Source organism: Asterias amurensis, chromosome 4 (genome assembly GCF_032118995.1).
Source record: "Asterias amurensis chromosome 4, ASM3211899v1".
Taxonomy (NCBI): domain Eukaryota; kingdom Metazoa; phylum Echinodermata; class Asteroidea; order Forcipulatida; family Asteriidae; genus Asterias; species Asterias amurensis.
The window spans coordinates 15,220,367-15,243,781 of record NC_092651.1 but is presented as its reverse complement, the minus strand read 5'-3'; the positions used below and the strand labels follow the sequence as shown (position 1 = coordinate 15,243,781).

The 23,415-nt window shown below is 39.2% G+C and overlaps 1 protein-coding gene across 1 annotated transcript; it reads right to left on the bottom strand.

Annotated features, from left to right (window-relative positions):
• Positions 1–853: 853 nt before the first annotated feature.
• LOC139935867 (acid-sensing ion channel 1C-like) lies at positions 854–23,364 on the bottom strand. The gene is made up of 10 exons (XM_071930478.1): positions 23,293–23,364; positions 21,180–21,625; positions 11,923–12,160; positions 9,106–9,234; positions 8,306–8,452; positions 7,387–7,529; positions 6,642–6,706; positions 5,466–5,673; positions 4,183–4,274; positions 854–2,810 (listed from the first exon to the last, which is right to left on the bottom strand). The coding sequence occupies exons 2-10, from the start codon at positions 21,446–21,448 to the stop codon at positions 2,623–2,625; spliced, it is 1,479 nt and encodes a 492-aa protein (XP_071786579.1). The 5' UTR covers positions 21,449–21,625; positions 23,293–23,364; the 3' UTR covers positions 854–2,622.
• Between the last annotated feature and the right edge of the window lie 51 nt (positions 23,365–23,415).

The window sequence follows — 23,415 nt, the reverse complement described above, 5'->3', positions numbered from 1 at the left end:
TGACCAGGGAACATTATCGTCTGCACGCGGAAGAAGCACATGGGCGCGCTTGTTTGAGAATTTGACTCGTGAAAATTCCAATGAAATGTGTAGAGCTTGGAGATAACTACTTCGTCCTCGGTAAGTCTAAATGATTTGGTCGAATGTATTGGACATTATATCACACTAAAGGAAGAGGGCAGGCCTTAAAACTGCTGGAAAGTATGGTTGGGCAAGCCTGGCATGCAGTGAATGACACTGACAACCAACAACACATGCATTGATTGAGTATGCAATAACGCTAAAACTTTATGTTTAGATAGTTTGTTCGTTTGTATGCACTAGTTGGTTTATGCTTGATACTTCACGGAGGCAACGAATGTGATTGCCTAAATGCCCCCTGGTCATTGCCCTGAAAATGACTGCCTTGTTGCCCTTGAAATGCTCCAGTAGAAATTGACAATTTCCTCATAGTAATTACTACATAGTATATACCAATGAGAAAATGCCTTGGTGCCCTTCCCCTTTCAAAAACGAAGCATAACATGCCTGGTAGCATACCCATTTGTTTAGCTTAGTGTTTGCAGACTGTTGTTAAAATTGGTCCTTGTTTCTTCCTGACATGAATGTTTAAGTTTGTGACTGTTAAGCATGTCACAAGTCATTTCTGGTCAGACTTTTTGTTTGTTTTGATGGGATTTGGAGTGCCCCTATATATTTTTGTTGGGAACTTTTGAGTGTATAAGCTGTAAACTTGGTGTAGTCCTATTATTGCTTCTGGGATTAGTGCAGCACTGGAATTAATTCAAAGGCATTAACACACAAAAGTGTTACAAATCTCATTGTTATTTTGTTAAACATGTTTCGTTGCCCTTTATTTGCAGATTTGTTGTATTCTTGATTAAATATCTTGGCGTCGTCATTAATTTATGGGTATCAGCCAATGGCCTCCCTTTAAAATAACAGCTCAATTTGAAATTGTAAAACAATATGATGAACACCAAACATTGTGATCTCCATGACATAAGATTTGATGTGTTCTTCCATTGAGCTGTGTACAAACCGTGCTCTCGGGATACTTTAATAAGATCAATTGTGATTACAGTTCAAGGCGAACTCCCATCGAAAAAAATACTGCATGGTTTTATTAATTTTGTCGGCCCTCCCCTACCCCTTCGACTCAATAATTATACTCCCTTATTGTCGTTTAATGTAAAAATTTAAACTGATATTAAATACACAAATTTATTAAAATGTTGTTTACACTGCAAGCAAATGTTTTGTTAGCAAAACCAATTTTGTTGTAATGTTCCTTTTACATTTGACGTACTAAATATAATAAAAACCTGATGACACTTGCGGAAACCATTCGTCTTTTTACCACAGTTCTAGTAATACCAATTTATTAAACATAACAGAGCCTAAAAACTAGCGACAACAAACTTTAATCAAAGAGAAGAAAACCTTCAAACAACAATCGGTCAGCCCTCTCTTAACCTCATCGTCTGTAATCATAATCCTTAATTATCGTTTAATGTATATATTATTAAAACTGACAACACAAAATAGCGGACCGTTTGTGCGCTGGTTAATATTGTAATCAAATGTGATTTGAGCAGGAACAACGAATTATTTAGGAGTTTGGAAATTCGGAGGCAATATAATAAAATGGCAATAATTATGCGTTAAATCGACCAATGTTTAAAACAAACACTACTATTTCATTTGTTTGTTTATTAATTTATTAATTTCCTCAGTTTACCCCGGGCGAGCCAAATCAGTTTTTAATAACTGGTTTCCATTTGGGCCCTGCATAATTACATTTGGTAAGAACAAACAAATGAACATATTAAAAAGTAAACGGACATAATCACTTGATAAAACTAACCATATAACAATAATAAACTAAAAAGCATAAATATGTAAGGATATAAACGGGCAATTAAAATCATATTTAGTACAGTAAAATCGACGGAAACTGTCCAATAAAAGGAAGGTTTGAAAAACAGACCAGCTTTCAAAACAATAGAGACCGGTCCCTAACATACACAATCAGGGCTTTAAATAAAAGTAATAATTCGATTTGGATGAATGTATACAATATAAAAGGCGGGGTAACTGCCAAGAAGTACAAGGAAAAGAAACTCACATGTACAGAGAAAAAATTAAGCCTTGCTCAAATCAATAAAAGCAGTACCAGTTATTTTTCCCACGCTCTAACGCATGAAGACAATTATTATTTGACAATCCATGCAGTATGTGGTCTCTGTTGAATGCTGGGGTCTGAAACCTGATTGGCAAGGGGGGATCATATTGTTTCCTCCGAGGTAGGAATACAGATCAGAGCTGTGTATTGAGAGAGTTGCAACATGTTTTCTTTGGTCACGTGGTTGCTGGCGCCATTTTGTCTCCAAATTCAGCACAACCCAATGGGCAGACTAGTCTGGCACCCCGTGTTCGCCCATGCGTTTCTTGGGGATCAAAGTGGCCTTTATTATTCTCATCGCAAATTGTCGTAACTCTCCAAATATACGGCTCTGATACAGATCATTGTGCACCGCCCTCTCCATAATCTTGGAGACAATCAGCTGGACTTAAATATATATTTATGGATAAGTATGGCCTAATTAAAATCAGCAGTTATTACACACTGTCTTCCTTTATGGGTAAATCATTATTATCACGGTCTTGCTCTGGACCGATTACTGACTGTTTACCGCCTTTGTTTATTTTACAAATATGTTCGATCTTCCGAGCGAAGTACGAGAGGATCTCTGCCAAGGTGATGAAACTTGCCCCGAGGAAAAGCCCAAGTTGACCGCCAATGTCACCTGTCACATGAAAGAAACTTTACTATCAGTTTACCGGGAGGCATTTGTCACCTGTCACGTGAAAGAAACTTTACTATCAGTTTAATACCGGGAGGCATTTTTGTTTTGCTGCTTTACTAAATTGCCACTGTCATAGTGCTTTTCAATTGGGAATTTTGTACTTCTAAATCAATTTGAAAAAAACACACAAATCGAATCCTTAAAAGAATATAAGGAATAGTTTAGGGTGGTAGCCCCCCCCCCCCCCAGGCGTAACACTACAAATTAAAAAAGTCTACCGGGAGATTAAAAAAAAAGGACGCCATTGCTCTTTCAGAAGCATGCATTATTTTCCACTCTCCCATTATCAATACACACGCAATAGATCAACCTGTGAACTCTATCCGATTCGATGGTCATGTTACTGTTGCAAAATACAACATCTGACGGATGCATGCATTTTATCAGTGTATTTTCGCTCGTTCATATTTCGTTTTTATTTCAACTGCGAGAAACTATTATAATATAAGCAACGGGTGTTGGAGGGTCATTTTTCTTAACTTTGATGCTGACATTGACAGACACGCGAAAGTTGTTATTTTGATGATTGGTATTATAGTGGTAATAATTAGTGATCTTTTCGGTTTTGATTACCTTGGTCAAAACCTTCCTCTATCAAACCACTCCTTGATCAAAACACTCCTTGGTCAAACCACTCCTTGATCAAAACACTCCTTGGTCAAAACATTCCTTGCATGTAATCACACATTACTGCATGTAATCACACTGTTACTGAAACAGTAACATTAACATCAACATACGCAAACAAAAAATAGTGTCATAAAAACTTAGTGTGGAAGCATTGCAGCTTTTGATAATTTAATAATTTATTTGAAAAACATGTCGTTTGCTTAAATTTTTTGACCACTCATGGTATGGGTAGCCATATGAGTGAACTGCAGTGGCACAATTCTGCAAACTTTAATCGGCGACCAGGTTTAACCAATTTCCACTTTTAAGGGGCACGTCGCCTTCGGATTGTGCGCTTTTTTGGTTTGTAAAAAGCGTTTGTCATTAAAAATGAATAATGGTAGGAAAGGTGTTTTAAAAGTAAAGTATAATGATCCACACAAACATGCCTCAAAATTGTGTGGTTTTCTTTTTTTCTTGAACTAAACATGGTCCGCATTTTTGTAGAATTCTTTTTTAACTCAAACGCTTTTATGGCCCAAAGCACCCGTGGGCACTCGAAAGCATTGTGTCACTTGGTACATTTTGCAGCAATTGAGGCTCAGTGTCCGTATTTTTGCCGAACCCAGGGCAAAAGATAGCGGCTGTTACATTGCAAAACAAAGATTGTTATAATATTTTAATTAATATCAAAATATCTTACTTATTAATCCAGATGGCGTGATAGCTTCTGACTGGACGAATTTCTGTAAGTTGATTTCTTCATAGTATACATCCAGCAGGACCCAGTTGTTCCTACAAGTGACACAAAAGGTAAAACTTCAGTTTCACTTTATGTTGCAAATATTTTTAGTAAAAGAATTTTAACTTAGCTCAAAATGTTGACGAACAGTGTACACGTATTTTTTTTAGAGAGCTTAATCTACATGTGACATTGTGCATCAACAAGTACATCTCCTGCATTTAGGCTAATGGAGATCAATGGTACTTTTGCACGACGCGAAACGCAAGTCTGCACAATTCGCGTTTATTGGCTGCCCTTTTTGGAGTCCGTTTCTTTGCGTTTAGGTTAATAGTTTCTATATAAAAAAAATCTGCCATCTTTACGGGAAAATGTCAATTGCTTTGTAACACACAGCTTTGTTTCACGGGTGCAGCTTGCTTTATTTTACGAGGCAGTTTTAACAAGTTTTTGCGTGACTGGTCGATGAAGCATTTTGCTGCGTGTACAATATAGAACGCTTGATGCAGCTTAAAAAAAAAAAACGTATAAAAACCCGTACAAATGGCTTCATAAATTATATGACGTCGTTGGGAAATCTGACAATTTTAATGTTTACACATACGTCACTACTATGGGTGCGTTCGGTTAGTTTCCCTGGGTCGACCCCTGTGTGTGTGACGGGTTTTTTTCCAGGACGAACGTGTGCAGATAATTACCCACGTTCTTCCTGGAAGAAAAAACTGCCACACACCGGGGTCGACCCAGGGAAGCTAAACGAACGCACCCTATAACATACAACACATAATAACATGTACGTGGTTTATTTTGGTCATTATAGTGAGGTCATAATGCATTAGTGACTTGTGAAAGACGCCACCAATATGGTTCGTTGGTTTCGTAAAAAGTCTGCATTCTTTGATATGAAAGTTCAATTTAAGTATTTTTAACGTCTGTTTATGGCACGTTTTGTAATTGGGCCAAGCATTATATTGATGATGAGGCTAATACTACAGTGGAAAAATATGATTTTTTAAAATAGCTGTGTTGCTATTGCTCTCATATTCGGTACCTTCCGAAGACAGAGGGCGAAACAAAGAAGGAAAAATAAAAGGATTCCTCGGGAAATTGTAAAGACCGGGGTGCTATATTACACAAGAAATTGGATGTACAAAATCTTTGGGGAAAATTTCAAGTACAGGGACAATGGAGAGAACAAAATAATGTCTCCACATGGATTTAAAAAGAGGAATGGGTGATCATACCGTATGTACTCCTCCGTTAGGGTGGTGGTGGCATTTTCGCCAGTGGATGAATTGAACAAACCAGGATAGTAATTTTGGTATTTTTCGATTAGGCTTGGAGCCACTATTTGGCTCGGTAATGTTGCAGTGGACAGGCTGGTCGTGAAAGTTGTGTAGTTACACGGAACGGGGCAATTGCAGGATTGTATTTCTCCGCTCTTCAGTTTCTCTGAAATAAGACAATTAACAAATCGTATATCATTTTGAAAAGCCAAAAAGTATACATAATCAAATAACATGTGATAAAACAAAACTATCATGCCGGTATATATTGAAAAGGCAACAAGTACACAGTTGGTGAATGGCTAAAGACACTAAGACCAGTCTCCTCACTTGGTGTATCTCAACATATGCCTAATAAACCTGTGAAAATTTGAGCTCAATCGGTCGTCGAAGTTGCGAGATAATAATGAAAGAAAAAACACCCTTGTCCCACGAAGTTGTGTGCATTCAGATGCTTGATTTCGTGACCTTAAATTCTAAATCTGAGGTCTCGAAATCAAATTCGTGGAAAATTACTTTTTTCTCGAAAACTACGTCACTTCAGAGGAAGGTTTTATTCTGTCAACCTCTCCCTATTACTCGTTACCAAGTAAGGTTTTATGCTAATAACTTTTTTGACTAATTACCATTAGTGTCCACTTTTAAATGTATTGGATATCATTGTAGATCACCTTTTTCGTCCATGACATGAATCCTACACACTGTGAATGAAGATGTATGTAATATAGTTTATATACGTTTCAGCTTCATTATTCGTCAAGTTTTTGAGGAAATTAAAAATTAGAGCGATGTTGTCAGGAGAGTCGCTTAATTACCAGACTGGTACATACATTGCACAATAATATCATGCTAAACTAATTTTCGTACGTGACATGGTTTACTGGTTTCTAAAAAAAACCAGCAATATTTTATAAAGAAAACTTCATACTAACATTGTCTTCAAACCGTGTAAGATTAATTTAAATGTGTGGCATTGTTTTGTGTCCTACAAAAAGTTGGGCCTTTACCCAAACCCTTCTTGCAGTGGGGGGGGGGGGGGGGAAGGGGTCCAGACGAACAGTTTGGAGAAATGCAAATTGTATCCACTTTATATGATGAGCAGTGATGAGATGTATGTATCGTCAGCAAACTTACTAAGTATATCCTTTGCACAACCCGCTGTTTGTTGCGGGGAACACTCTGGCTCTTCTCCCGGATGTCTGGTGGAAAAACATTTGATGAAACAAACAAAATAGTGTGTGAACATCATTTATTGAATGACATATAAAGATATGACAATCACTTTATAAAATTGTCTCCCCACTGCTTTTAACTTTAGGAACGTGATGGGCTACATTTACATGACATTCCGAGAGTCTTAAGCAAGACACTTAACCGTTATTGTTTCGTCCTTCGAATGGGATGTAAAACCTTTGGTCCCGTGCGTTCTGTAAATGCATGTCCTTATAATACTTATCGCTAAAAAAAAGGGCTCTTCCTGGTGTTTCCTGGCACTGGCTGTTGAATGCGTCGTAACACCTTGTATTGACACTTAGGTGCTATGATGATAATTTGGTCTCAAAATTCATAACTTTAATGACCAATCTTTTTTTTTTTGGGGGGGGGGAATTGTATATACTAAGCACATAGAGAAGGTAGATACGTGCGCTATAAAGACTTCGGTGCGTTATAAGACTTCTGTATTAGTATACTGTATATTACATTTGGGTTTAACAAAAAATTATATTGTAATATATTTCTTTGCATGGTATGGGCTACATTTAGGTACGTGATATGGGCTCTCTTTCGGTGCCTAATACGGGATAAACAATTCAGCAGTTTTCAGATGTGAAAACCCTGTGTTCACCCAGTGGAAATCTGACAATTAAATGTTGTTTACCTGACAAGCCTACAGCTACAATTCGATACGATGGCCTCTGCCCTGCACTCGATGTTACACGCTTCCAACGTGTAGTTGGCGTTATATCTCGACAACGTCTTTGAGCTGTTGCATTGCCCGTACGGAGGATTCAGGTTAATAATCTGAATGGAGAAACCATATTGTTGTATTTTAATAAATGTTGTTGCAGAATTGTGTTTTCATGAAAGACAAACGGTTACTCGTCAGAAGCCTGGTTTTTCTTTTCATCGTGATTTAATTGGGCTTTATTCCCAGGGGTGGTCACAGAGAGTTAATACTAGTCTTATCCCGAGTGACGGCGTTTTATATATAGGAATAGCCCTAAGTTTTTAATAAACCCTAAAGAGACCTATAAGACAGGACTATTTTTGTGAAATCGTCCCCAGGACTTTGCCGTTATAACTTATAGGGAGAAGTACCAGTTTACCCATTTTACGAGGGACCGATATTGCTCCATGGGTTTCAACCCCGCATTTATTTCTGGTGAATTCTTTAACACTAGGTGGCATCAGACTTGCCACTCAGGCAGACTTAATCGTTCACGAAAATTTACGCTTTCAGTCAGAGTTGCATTTAAACTTATGTTTATACCAATTACCCTATACATGTTCATGTTACCGGTAGGAAGACCTGTGTGCCCGTCCATGGCGTCCCAAGAAGAGCAAATTTTCGCGATTATTTGTTTAAAGGCGATTCGAAATTATTGTAAATTACTGGTTGTAAATCACATCCAATTTTGCCTGTGTGCCACGAAATGTGTTGTGTTGGATTTCCTTTTTTTTTCACCTAGAAGAAAAAAATCCCCATTGATGCACTATGACAGTGACCATTTTAATGTACAGAAAATTACAAACAATTGCGTCCCGAGCGAGACCGCCAACAAGAAACGTTCGCTTACCTGTTGTTTTTTAAGACCTATGAAAGCATGGACCCCAGTAGGCACCGCCAGCCCTCCAGAGTCTGCTGACGCAGGGGTCTCTTGGTCGTGAACTAATACCTTCAGACCAGCCTCAAGGTTACCGGTGCTTGTTTCTGTGTATTCACTCTGATGAAAGGAAGAAGGGGAAAATAACAATAGAAGCTTCGAGAAGATGGGGTGACCGTAGGATGATAATGTTGATACTCATTACTTTCCTGGGGTCTTTGAAAACTAAGAAATCACAGGCATATTACTCGGTGGGATTCGAATCCACGACTTTGCAATTTCAGACGGCAATGTCTTACATTCCTTGCTCTATGGTCTTACCAACTAAAATACCGAGTTGCCCGTTGACAGCTCGAATCCTAATGGGTATGCTGCAACAATTTAATATTATCACAAAAGATTTGTAACGTTGATCGCCTCAAGTACATTTAGTGACTGACGACGGATTTTCCCCTTTTTCGACTAGAGTTCCAAGCTTAAATGTAATATCACCCAAACTTTATTACCCGTTGAGCCAGCCTATACCTGAGCTGCAGCAATATTTAAAGGCGCCGGACACGTTAGGACCGGTACTCAAGACCGGTACTCTAAACTTGGTGTATCCCAACATATGCATTAAATAACAAACATGTGACAATTTGGACTAAATAATTAATCATCGAAGAATGAAAGAAAAATACCAGTGTAAAACACAATTTTGTGTACAACCAACAATGTGAAATTACAATGAAGAGAGAAAAGAAGGGGCTATAAAAAAAATTAAAAAGAGATACCTGTTGTACGTCGATGAGAAGTTTCAGACCATTTCCACTCCCCGCTTGACTCCCTTTCAAAACTGGTCTAGTTAATCCAGAATTAAACGTCCAGCAATTTCCATATGACGTAAATACATGCGAGAAGTTCTTGATAATATGAAATATGGATGAAACAAGGGGAGAAGTAAAATCAGTTAAGTTGAATGGTTGTGGCCATAGGGGAGGCTCTAATTCCTGGGGATGGGTGGTATAAGGGCTGAGTTGCACTGTGGATATAGGGGGGGGGGCTCTAATTCATGGGGATGGGTGATAGGGCTGAGCTGCACTGTATCGGGGAGGCTCTAATTCCTGGGGATGGGTGGTAGAGCTGAGCTGCACTGTGGGTATAGGGGAGGCTCTAATTCCTGGGATGTGTGGTAGGGCTGAGCTGCACTGTGGGTATAGGGGAGGCTCTAATTCCTGGGGATGGGTGGTAGGGCTGAGCAGCCCTGTCGGTATAGGGGAGGCTCTAATTCCTGGGGATGGGTGGTAGGGCTGAGCTGCACTGTGGGTATAGGGGAGGCTGTAATTCCTGGGGATGGGTGGTAGGGCTGAGCTGCACTGTGGGTATAGGGGAGGCTCTAATTCCTGGGGATGGGTGGTAGGGCTGAGCTGCACTATGGGTATAGGGGAGGCTCTAATTCCTGGGGATGGGTGGTATGGCTGAGCAGCACTGTGGGTATAGGGGAGGCTGTAGTTCCTGGGGATGGGTGGAAGGGCTGAGCAGTCCTGTGGGTATAGGGGAGGCTGTAATTCCTGGGGATGGGTGGTAGGGCTGAGTGTCACTGTGGGTATAGGGGAGGCTGTAATTCCTGGGGATGGTTGGTAGGGCTGAGCTGCACTGTGGGTATAGAGGAGGCTCTAATTCCTGGGGAAGGGTGGTAGGGCTGAGCTGCACTGTGGGTATAGGGGAGGCTCTAATTCCTGGGGATGGGTGGTAGGGCTGAGCAGCACTGTGGGTATAGGGGAGGCTCTAATTCCTGGGGATGTGTGGTAGGGCTGAGTGTCACTGTGGGTATAGGGGAGGCTTTAATTCCTGGGGATGGTTGGTAGGGCTGAGCTGCACTGTGGGTATAGAGGAGGCTCTAATTCCTGGGGATGGGTGGTAGGGCTGAGCTGCACTGTGGGTATAGGGGAGGCTCTAATTCCTGGGGATGGGTGGTAGGGCTGAGCAGCACTGTGGGTATAGGGGAGGCTCTAATTCCTGGGGATGTGTGGTAGGGCTGAGCTGCACTGTGGGTATAGGGGAGGCTCTAATTCCTGGGATGTGTGGTAGGGCTGAGCTGCACTGTGGGTATAGGGGAGGCTGTAATTCCTGGGGATGGTTGGTAGGGCTGAGCTGCACTGTGGGTATAGGAGAGGCTCTAATTCCTGGGGATAGGTGGTAGAGCTGAGCAGCCCTGTGGGTATAGGGGAGGCTCTAATTCCTGGGGATGGGTGGTAGGGCTGAGTGTCACTGTGGGTATAGGGGAAGCTGTAATTCCTGGGGATGGTTGGTAGGGCTGAGCTGCACTGTGGGTATAGAGGAGGCTCTAATTCCTGGGGATGGGTGGTAGGGCTGAGCTGCACTGTGGGTATAGGGGAGGCTCTAATTCCTGGGGATGGGTGGTAGGGCTGAGCAGCACTGTGGGTATAGGGGAGGCTATAATTCCTGGGGATGTGTGGTAGGGCTGAGCTGCACTGTGGGTATAGGGGAGGCTCTAATTCCTGGGATGTGTGGTAGGGCTGAGCTGCACTGTGGGTATAGGGGAGGCTGTAATTCCTGGGGATGGTTGGTAGGGCTGAGCTGCACTGTGGGTATAGGGGAGGCTCTAATTCCTGGGATGTGTGGTAGGGCTGAGTTGCACTGTGGGTATAGGGGAGGCTGTAGTTCCTGGGGATGAGTGGTAGGCCTGAGCTGCACTGTGGGTATAGGGGAGGCTCTAATTCCTGGGGATGGATGGTAGGGCTGAGCTGCACTGTGGGTATAGGGGAGGCTCTAATTCCTGGGGATGGGTGGTAGGTCACCAGCCACAACAATGCAAGTTTAATGTAATTTGGTCTGGTAACCTGTTTCTGCTAAGCAATACCATTCTGTACTTAGCGAGTTTTCTGTGCTTGTTGGCGTTATGCAATTTATTGCGTCGTCATTGAAGAAAATAGTGTAACTAATGTGTATATCTTCCGTTGTAATTCTAACGCAAAAATAAAATAGCAAGCAATTTTTTTCTTCAATACCACTTGTATAATTTTTATTGTCATCAAATTATTGATGTCATCTTTGTCGCCGCTGTCATCGTGAGCGTCATTATCGTGGTCGTGATGGTATTGTCGGTTAGTCTCTTTCAGTGATGCGTCTACATAATCTGCCTGTCTGTTTATGTTACGTTTCTATACACGGGTATTTTTCTCTGTTTAGTGATTTTATGGAGGTTTCCCCCGTTTTCGTTCGTAAATTTTGGTAATATTTTTGTAATCGACATGTTTTTATGTAGTTTTTTTTCTAAGAAATAATCAATCAAATAGTTATGGGTGTGGTTGTGGTCATTACCACTGTCGTGCTTGGTCGTGTTGGACGTTGTCATTGTCCTGGTTGTGATCGTGGAGGACGTCTTTAAGAGTGGGTGTAGACATGGTAGGCGTCGTAGTGTCGATTGTGGGTCGTGGTAGTCTTCGTCATGGTCGTGGCCGTGGTAATCTCGTGGTTGTAATGGCCGTGACTCTGTCGTGGTCGTCGTCGGTTGTGTCGCCGTCGTAGTCACGGTCTGTCATCGTCGTCTCAGTTCGCTTCATTGTGACACTCCCCAAACAACTTACTGCAGAGCTGCAGGCATCCTCCTTCCCTCGCCATTCGCACTCAATGAGTGTATCATTATCCATAGTAAAGCCGGCTCTCAGTGTGAATGCAGTATAGTTGAAAGATCCGCTGTCACCCTGCCAAGCATAACTCAAATCTTGCAATGAATCGCCGTAAGATTCGTAGTCATAATCATTGGCTTCGAGAAGGTATAAAATGAACTTCACATCAGACTGGTTGATTTGACTGATGCGATACCTGCACAATCAATAAGCAAAAACAATAAAACAATGTTGTTTGTGTTTATAACACCCCTTACCAATATTCTGCCTTTTCATTGGTTAAGAGCGCGTCACATGATATGTCTTAGGTTTACTAGACGACGGCCGTGTGATAGTGCATCGGTTTTCCGTGTGATAGTGCATCGGTTTGCCGTGCGCTAGTCCGAAGACTATCACACGGCGTGCAGTGCCAAGGCGTCCGTTGCGTGTACGAGGATGATAAATTAATAGTCTGTAACCATTTCGGATTACATGACACTACATGCAGCACGCAGTAGAAGTTTTCGCAAGCTGTATTCGCGTTGTCCGTGGATTAGTGGATTGTAGCATTTACTCTGTAACTTAATAGTACAGTATTTAGAAATGGTTGGGGTGTTATAGAACAAAGATTTCGCCCCGGGAAAATAGAACGCTGCGGGTATCACCGATGGAGTCATAGTTTTAAACCATGGCACTCGGTACAATATTTGTATATTATTTATACTGGCGTTTAAAAGTGTGCATTTTTCGATATGAGCTAAGGGAACATAAATTTAAAAGGACACGTTGCCTTGGATCGGCGAGTTCGTCTATAAAAAGCGTTTGAAACTAATACTGTTATGCAATGCATGACTAGAAAGATGATTTACAAATATAATATAATTATATGCCTCAAAATTGCACGGTTTTCCTTTTACTTTGCAAACTAATTCTTTAACAATGTTTCTGGTCAAAAATGACCACTGAAAGCCATTATACACTTTCGGTACAGAACAAAAAAGTTCACAGATTTACAAATAATTTACAGGGTTTACAGAAGGTAGTGGTGAAAAACTTCTCTTGAAATATTGTTCCTTGAAATGCTTACTTTTTGAGAAAACGTTAAAACAATATTAATTCTCGATAGCGAGAATTACGGATTTATTTTAAACACATGTCATGACACGGCGAACGTGCGGAAACAAGAGTGGGTTTTCCCGTTATTTCCCCCGACTCCGATGAACGATTGAGCCTAAATTATCACAGGTTTGTTATTTTATATATAAGTTGTGATACACGAAATTTGGGACTTGGACAATACTGTTTACCTAAAGCGTATAATGGCTTTAAAGGCAGTGGGCACTATTGGCAATTACTCAAAGTAATTATTAGCATAAAACCTTACTTGGTCTCGAGTAATGGACAGCTGTTGATAGCATAAAACATTGTGAGAAACGGCCCTCTGAAGTAACGTAGTTTTAGGGAAAGAAGAAATTTTCCACGAATTTGATTTCGAGACCTCAGAACCAGATTTTGAAAGGGTATAAAATGGCTTTAATTTGGTGCTCTGGTGGACCTAACTGATTTCCATCCGTCTATACTTGATGACCGTCACTATTGTCATCCTGCATTTGATTGGTTGCATGGCAACCAATCAACAACCCTTAAAGGAACACGTTGCCTTGGATCGGACGAGTTGGTCAAAACAAAAGCGTTTGTAACCGTTTTTTATAACATGTATATGGTTGGAAAGATGTTTTAAAAGTAGAATACAATGATCCACACAAGTTTGCCTCGAAATTGCGTGGTTTTCCTTCTACTGTGCGAAGTAACATGGTCGGCCATTTATGGGAGTCAAAATTTTGACCCCCATAAATGGCCGACGTGTTAGTCGACGAGGTAAAAGGAAAACCACGCAATTTCGAGGCATGTTTGTGTGGATCATTGTATTCTACTTTTACAACATCTTTCTACCAATATGCATTTTATAAAAAACGGTGACAAACGCTTTTCAAAGACCAACTCGACCGATCCAAGGCAACGTGTTCCTTTAAACCAATACATTAACCCATAAGTTGGCCAATATTTACCAATATAGTGGTCGCCTAGTTACCAATTACATTTGTTTAGTCAAAAATTAACTGAACGGTGTATTGAATAGCAAGCTTTTTCTATATAATTTAATCAGTAAGTGAAAATCAGCTCTGTAAAAATGTTGTTTTTGGGGTACTTTTTGTAAGACGTTCGTCAAAACGAAAATACATTATAACTTTAGACGCGAGTCATGTCAATTTAAAGGGTATTATGTCTGTTTTCCTATAAAAAAAACAATGTCCGCAGATTTACATTAGACTTACACAGTTTGAAGATTATGATAGTAGAAAGCTTCCCCTGAAATTTTACTTACTGAAGGGAGGTCATAGAGCAAGGAACTATGCGGAAGTGCTGTAGTTTTTGAGAAATGAGTAAAAGTAATAATTTTCTTCTCAGTTTTAGCATGGACATTTTGAAAAAGTACCCGAATCCTCTAAATATTGACATTTTTTGTTTTCAGTTCAAGTTTTCAGTTCATAGACTGTATATAATTTAACTTTAGGCCTACCTCATACATATTCATGGCCGAAAGTCGAGTTGTTACTAGTCCTTCGGCCTCGAGAAATAGGTCCCTCGTCTGGTCACTCAAACTCTCTCCGGGGGATAGACATACTATGTACCTCATTGCCAGTCAATATGTGTACAGTCACCCTCAAACCATGTGATATTTGTATAATGATACATGTTGAGGTTTAAACTAATACGCTTTTTCCCGTTGCCCTCCTCTTATCACTCGTTCTTATTTCTTGTGTTTCATGATTATTTATTGATTTTGGGGTTGATCAAAGAATTGACTGCAGTGGGATTCGAACCAAACCTCCGGATTAACGTGCCGGCGCTCTACCAACTGAGCTATCTAGCCCTATATTGGCGGTGTCCCTATGATTATTACTTGTGATAGTTGGAAATAAAAAAACAAACAAAAAAACAAACAATATTTGTATTCGGCCTGTGGTATTGTAGCTTAGCATACATAAATTGCTCATTTATAAACGATTACTTGATTGAATTACCAGGCTGGGCAATGGTAATTCCAACCCATCCAGATTGGTTTATGGAAACATTAACCAATAAATGTATAGGGTGTGATTATTTTGGTTTTTACCCATACACCGATGTGTGTTACTGTTACTCAATGTACTCAGTACTTAACCAAGTCCTGTGAAAAAAATATCACAGGCATAATGTTATTTGGTAGGATTCGAACCCACGACCCATGCAATACTCTAGAGCAGTGTCTTACCAACAAGACTACCGATGTTGCCCGGTAGCTAGAGGCAGCTCGAATGCTATCATATAGGGTGGTTGGAAAGTTAACCAAACCAAATGGAGTGGTTAAAAAAACTCGACCATTTGAGATTGGTTATTCTAACCAGTGGTCCGATTGGTTGGACAAAAATCTATCATTTTGGGGGGTTTAAAAGTTTACCAATAAATTATAGGTAAGTGGAAAAGTTAACCAATAAAGAGTGATTGAAAACGAACAATTTCGGACTGGTAACTTTTAACCAATGTTTTGGTTGGACACATTATCTACCAACCACAATGGTTTAATTTGACAATGTTAATACACTTTGCAGACCGCCCCCTCCATTTACATAAAACTTACACGGTCTAATGATGATGATAGTAAGACAACAATTGAAATGTCACATAGACAGTCTGAAATGTCACCTAACATGAAGGTAAAACTTCCCGTTTGGAGTTTATCAATCAATAGGCGTTTTATTCGTTTGTTTATGGCATCGATGTCATGAAAATGTGTAATCGATGTTTTTGCCAAGACAGGCGATCGATCTCAAACTTCTACATGTTTGTCAGTTTATTTGGCAAATTACATATTAAAGTGCTCACACTGTCAGCAACTGTTTTGTTAGCAAAACGTGTTCATATTAAGGTATACAAGGTGTGACAAGTCCGATGTCCAACCAAACAGTCATCGGATGTTCTATTCTTACTTTCATAATACAGTCAAGTTTAAATAAAGACAACACACGTACAACATCACAAATCGTTACATCACAAATCGTTACATCAAGCGAGTATACAATAAAGACAGAGGTTAAACAAACTACAGGCAAACCAGGAAAGGAGCCATAAGCCCACCTAATAAAATTTCAAAATTTGTGTACTGTATTATTAATATAGACATTGCTACATAACGTGGCAAGGGGGAGTTTATAATATTATAATTAAACAAATTAATTGACCACACGAGCAGCAAATGTACGTTTACCTGTAGTGGTTTTTGGAAGTGGGGGAACTAGATTACCTTGTGAGCCCGATCTGGTGTTGTATGAGTGGGGCGGGCAGTGGTGGCATAGTTACGAAAAAATGCATAGTTGGGGAGGAATAGGCCAGGTATAGACCTTTAGCATGATGCAGCCATTATGCATAATATCTGGTCTGTAATGTGGAGGGTATCACTTTGCCGTTCTCAGTTTTTATTAATTATGTTATGACGTGGCTGTTGTTTTATTTTCATGGTCAGATTATAAGTGCGGGTTAAAGTTTTCCATTGATATTTTTGAAAGACTGTCATGATTTACTTACAACATGAGTTTACCCATTATGCGGGCAAGTTATTCAGAAATGTTGTCATTTTAGCCTTCGAGAAAGACTCTGCTATAGGTTTGAAACATCAGGCCATTAAGACTGGGTTGCTGTCAAAATCAAAGATATTTGTAAAATGTTGGCAGACGTCAAAAAATGGATTTTGGCAAAACTCCATGTTTGAGTAGGTATGGGTACACAAAACACAAAAATCGAATAAACGTTATATCAGACATTGGTTGCCATGGTTATAGCTAAAATTTTCCAGGTTTTTACCTTAATTTGTTTAAGTGTCAAAAAATAGGTAAATTGAAAGCACTGGTACGTCTAAAAGGGAAAAGTTGAAGTTTTTCTTTAACACATATTGCACAACCATGTTTGGTCTTTCAGAAAATGTTTATAAAAATTAAGTGTGCTTAAGTGGATCAAACCACTATTTCAAATAGTTTTTTTTTTTGTCATATTGTTTTAAAGCGAAAAATAGGGGTATCGAATTGGGCCATAAGTCCGAAAGTGGCACTTTGTGGATAATGACACTTTTATAGTTGGAAGATAAGGTACCGACTTACATAAAAATGCAATAAAATGTTTTGGTATTTTAAGTGTGCGAAATTTGTGTACTGTATTATTAATATAGAAATTGCTACGTAACGTGACAAGGGGGAGTTTATAATAATATTAATTGAACAAATTAATTGACCACACGAGCAGCAAATGTACGTTTACCTGTAGTGGTTTTTGGCAGTGGGGGAACTAGATTACCTTGTGAGCCCGATCTGGTGTTGTATGAGTGCGGACAGTGGTGGCATAGTTACAAAAGATGCATAGTTGGGGAGGAATAGGCCAGGTATGGACCTTTATCATGATGCAGCCATCTTGAATATCTCTCATTGATATCAATGTTACCAAACCGAGGCTGGAAGAACAAACAAGTCTGGTTCCTATTTGCAAAAGGAGTATTGCCATTGCTTCGTCCATCGGATGGGACGTAAAGCCGTTGGTCCCATGTGTTGGGTAAACGCACGTAAAAGAACCCAGTGCACTTATCGAAAAGAGAAGGGGTTCGCCCGGTGTTCCTGGCTGGATTAGCAGCATATTGCGCCATAGCACCTTGTAAACCATTACATGGTGCTTAAGGATTAGGTCTTATATCTCAAAAAAATTCGCCCCACTACTTGCAGTAATAATACCTGGCGCTTTGTATCCTTTGGCAAAAGGCGCGTTATAAATACGGTTATTATTATTATTATTATTATTATTATTATTATTATTATTATTATTATTATTATTATTCAATATTGTTACTCGATACGAGGAACAAGACCAAGATTGGGGCAGCATCATAAAGGTTTGTAGGCCAAGTTTAAACAAAACCATTCTTCCCAAACCATTTTGTTTTGCCTCTGAAAGGAACTCTGTGCATAGTTAGTGACAGAAAATGACAAAACAAAGCATTAGTTTTGCTAGGCGCTTAATATAATACGGTCGCTTTAAGCGCACCGTTTTTTGTCAATAACAATAATTACCAACCAGGGGCCGATTTCACAAAGGTCTCAAATTGATCGTAACTTCAAATCAATCGTAGTTGCTAAGTAAAGTGTGATGTCACAATGCAAATCTCTATGGTGATACAGACAATTTGTCTTGCGATGAATTTTATTGCTTTGTGAAATCGGCCCCTGGGGCCGATTTCACAAAGATCTAAGATTGATCACAACTCCAAACCAATCGCAGTTGCTTAGTAAAGTATGACGTCACAATACAAATCACTATGGTGATACTGAAAATTTGTCTTGTGATGGATTTTATTGCTTTGTGAAATCGGCCCCAGGGCCCAATTTCATGGAGCTGCTGAGCACACAAATTTGATTAACACGAAGTTTCTTCCTGGATAAAAACAGGATTACTGACCAAATTTCCATTTGTTGCATGTTGTCTTCTTACTGGTATTTAGCTGTTGTTTGCTTGTCCTGAAAATCACGTGGAAATTTGATTGGCATTCCTGTTTTTATCAAGGGAGAAATTTCATGCTAAGCAAATTTTTGTGCTTAGCAGCTCTTCAAAATTGGGCCCTGATCATAATGAACACACGAGCTATGTTCTTTTTTCAATAAATTATACGTGTAAACTAATATATAAAAAATATATATATAAAAAAAATTAAAAATGAAACACTCTCCCTAATTACATCAGGGATACTAAAACACTGTTCAAATTTTCAAGAAACTCCCATCAAACTTTCTTGAGCGCCTTTGGACAACTTTGATTGATTTTGAAGGTATATAAATTTCCTCTGATTGATTGATTAATTGATTTATCGTTTTAAAGGCAGTGGACACTATTGGTAATTACTCAAAATAATTATTGGCATAAAACCTTACTTGGAAACGAGTAATGGGGAGAGATTGATGGTATAAACATTGTGAGAAACAGCTCCCTCTGAAGTGACCCAGTTTTGGAGAAAGAAGTAATTTTCCACAAATTTGATTTCGAGACCTCAAGTTTAGAACTTGAGGTCTCGAAATCAAGCATCTTAAAGCACACAACTTCGTGTGACAAGGGTGTTTTTTCTTTCATAGTTTTCTCGCAAATCCGACGACCGATCGAGCTCAATTTTTCACAGGTTTGTTATTTTATGCATATGTTGAGATACACCAAGGGAGAAGACTGCTCTTTGACAATTACCAATAGTGTCCACTGTCTTTAATAGAATGGGAGATCAAGTATAACTATGAGAGGGTTGCGGTATAAAACCATTTGAATATCTCTTTTCAGTAGTATTGGTTCTGAAAAGAACCGGTTGTTAAAGGAACACATTGCCCTGGATCGGTCGAGTTGGTCTATAAAAAGCGTTTGTAACTGTTTTTTATAAAATGCATATGGGTAGAAAGATGTTGTAAAAGTAGAATACAATGATCCACATAAACATGCCTCGAAATTGCATGGTTTTCCTTTTACCTCGTCGACAAACACGGTCGGCCATTTATGGGAGTCAAATTTTTGACTCCCATAAATGGCCGACCGTGTTAGTTCACGCAGTAAAAGGAAAACCACGCAATTTTGAGGCAAACTTGTGTGGATCATTGTATTCTACTTTTAAAACATCTTTCCAACCATATGCATTTTATGAAAAACAGTTACAAACGCTCAGTTATAGACCAACTCGTCCGATCCAGGGCAACGTGTTCCTTTAACTACTCGACGTTTCGATCAGTAAACAAGATCACGAACACGGGGAAGATTGGATATTGCCAATGCAATGCGTTATAATATAAACCAACCAAATCATGTCTGGCAAACCCATCCTATATATGCATAATATCTGGTCTGTAATGTGGAGGGTGCCCCTTTGCCATTTTCAGTTTTTATTATTTATGTAATGACGTGTCTGTTGTATTTTTTTCATGGTCAGATTATAAGTGCGGGTTAAAATTGTCCATTGGTATTTTTGAAAGACTGTCATGATTTACTTACAACATGAGTTAACCCATTATGCGGGCAAGTTATTCAGAAATGTTGTCATTTTAGCCTTCGAGAAAGACTCTGCTATATAAGTTCGAAACGTCAGGCCATTACCTATTTTTTGCTTTTAAACTAAACCTTGCTGCTGTTTTTCCCTCAAATGTATAGTGCCTTTTGCATAATTAACTAGATTCTCTCTTTTAAAGCCATTATACACTTTCGGTAAACAGTATTGTCCAAGTCCCACACTTCGTGTATCACAACTAATATATAAAATAACAAACCTGTGAGAATTTAGGTTCAATCAGTCATCGGAGTTGGGAGAAAATAACTGGAAAACCTATTCTTGTTTCCGCGCGTTTGGCCGTGTCATGACATGTGTTTAAAATAAATCCGTAATTCTCCCTAACAAGAATTTATATTGTTTTAATGTTTTCTCAAGAAGTAAAGCATTTCATGGAACAATATTTTCACCATTACCTTCTGTAAACCCTGTAAATTATTTGTAAATCTTTGAATTTTTGTTTTCCTGTACCGAAAGGGTATAATGGCTCTAACGATTTTATATTTTTAATGCCCATTAGTGCTTTTATAGTTTTAACTGCTTGTATAGTTCTACATTTTATACTGTATGCCATGTTTTAATATGTCCATCTGTAATGTCCCTTTTTTGTCTCTTCTTAAATTGTGGCATCAGGAGATTAACTCGATAGTAATTTAGTTTACTTTCTTAAAATCCATCAGGGATGCTGCTTTTTTATTTGTTATTTTTATTGTATGTTCATGTTTTTTGTTTTCTAACTGTTCTTATTGTCTATGCTTGTATTTTTGCCTGTGAAATTAATAAATGAAATGAAATGAAAACTTGATAAAGTAAAGTTGTAGTATCTGAAACTGTCAAAAACCATTGAAATTTCATGAAAAGGTGAAAACATAAACAACTTTTAGTGTCCGTGAGCCCATGTGACAATAATGGTAAATTTTAATTTTAATTATCTAAGATCTGTTTAAAACATGTCCCATCTTCCCCCACTGCCCTAAGCCCTGGTTGTCTTTAGGGGAAAATGTTACCACAAAATTCTCTTCAGTCAAACTTTCACAATGCAAGTCAAGCAATCCTACTGATGATAAAGTAATTAGACTTTTACCTGTTGAAATTGCACACAGTCACTGCAGGGAAATTGAGACTGCTCACATACTCCAGAGAAATCTCCGTGGTAGCTTTGAACTCAAGAAATCTCCTAACTCGATCAGAAATCTGCCAGATACAAACTCCCAAACATCCGAGCATGATACAAATCCAGGCGATCTTGAATACGGTTTTAGTCGCCCCAAACACTCGACTCACTCCATGGAGGGTGGTTGTCTCTGCGAACTCCCGCTCCATGCTAGGGGTCGATTGCGCCTCGGTGGTCATTTTTAGTTCTTATACTGACTATCACTTTGTGAAGCTAAGAATCTCAAGAAGAAGGTCGAAACGTCGAGTTGAAACCAACGGTTCCTTTCAGAACCACCCAACATAGTCATAACATGGTGTTACCGCAAACCTTTCCATGTCGTATTATGTTTTCACCATGCAAAGTTTCAAATCCTACTGTAGGTAAAGATGGTTGTTATGTGAGATGAGAAAAACTAACTTGACAACTTCTATAGCATGGATTTATAGTTCATTCATCTTCTAGTTCTTACGTGATGACGGCCTGCAATTCTTATTGCACACAACGTATATTCTGTGTTTAAGGTCTCTGTCCTTACTCTATGGTTTAAGGAATTAGAGTGATATACCTGTATATAGACACTCTTATGCTTATGCATAAGTCTTATGCTCACAAAGCCCCCGTGCAGCGTGACGTTGCACGATCGTTCTCAATGTAGGGGTAACGTAAACAAGCAAGGCTTTTGTTGTGAGCAACAGTTCTATGGGAAAGCACTGTACAACAATAAGTCACAGACTGGTACAGTGGGGCAGACCATCAGAGAATATATTTTGGGGAATTGTCCCTTTGATGATTCAAAAACAAGCATGGACTTTAGCACAGGGTAAAATATTATGGGGAAATTATATTTAGCTATAATATATGGGCCATTGCAGATGTATTTTATAAAGTATGTTTGTCATAATTGCTCGCAATAGACCTTTATGATGCTGCCTTCATCTTGGTCACGTTCCTCGTATCGAATAAAAACAATGAATGCTAACAGCAGTTATGAACCAGAGTTTATTCTTCATGCCTCGGTTTGGTAAAATTGATATCAATGGGAGAAATTCAAGATGGCTGCACCATGATAAAGGTCTATATTCTGGCTATAAGTTTTTTTGTAAGGGACAAATCTGTGATGGTCCTTCGGTGTACCCCATCAACTACCTCTAAAGGGGGCATTAGGCCTCTTCGTACCTTAGCTAAAAGTTTACAAATCCAGTTTAGACGTGTGTCCTTGGTTGCTATTTTGACGACACTTTGGACAATGTTTCGCAAAAGAGAAGAGAATTCAGGCAATAACAATGGAGGGGATAATCTGAACATGTTCCAATAATCTCCCAATGTCACTGCATGGTTGTTTACTTCACTTCGGTATTGATGTTCGTTAATCTAATAGTTGTATTGTACAAAATCCCAACGTTTTCGGAGAATTTTGCAATAGTTTTAAACTTCTTTTGGATATCGATAATAAATGGATGTAGATATATCTGTTTTATAAGCTTTGGCAAACTGTTTTATAAAATGATCCCAAAGCAAACGGTTCCAATGTTTAGAGTTGGTCTAAAGGTCTGTCGGTATGTGAAGTGCATAATATTCCGTGAAGCAGCGCTATAAAATGAATGATCATCCTTCGAATCTTCCCCATGATTTACTACCCCTCCTAGCCTATCATTAATCCATATGATATTGTTACTATCCCTTGCTTTGTCTGTCTGTATGTATTCTTTGCTGGCTTGCTGTATTTTCTTTCAACTAAACTGCAAGTTCTGTTACAGCAGTCTACCTGTATGTAGTATATGGGAAATAAATAAACCGTGTTTTTAATCAACCTTGCAAAATTCACTCAGGTGCATGTGGATCAAGTAATATTATTTTCGGCCGTTCTTCCTGGTCGGTTTGTGGTTTGTAGTCAGTGGTGTATGAGGGGCTCAAAGATGCCGTACTGACTGGGGAATTTTGGGCTTTTGATTTTAGGAATTGTACATTGACAATAAAGCCATATCGCAAGAGGCATTTTACAGGCAACTAGTTGCAGGCTTCCTCTAATAATAAAACTTACGGTTTCAGTTTTCTCATTATTTTCTGAGATAGTGAGTTAGTGAGTTACACTGGCTCAGTGCTGCCGATTTTCCGAATGCGCCTCAGCCTCAATAACAGTTTTACACAAGAGAGGGCGCAAATA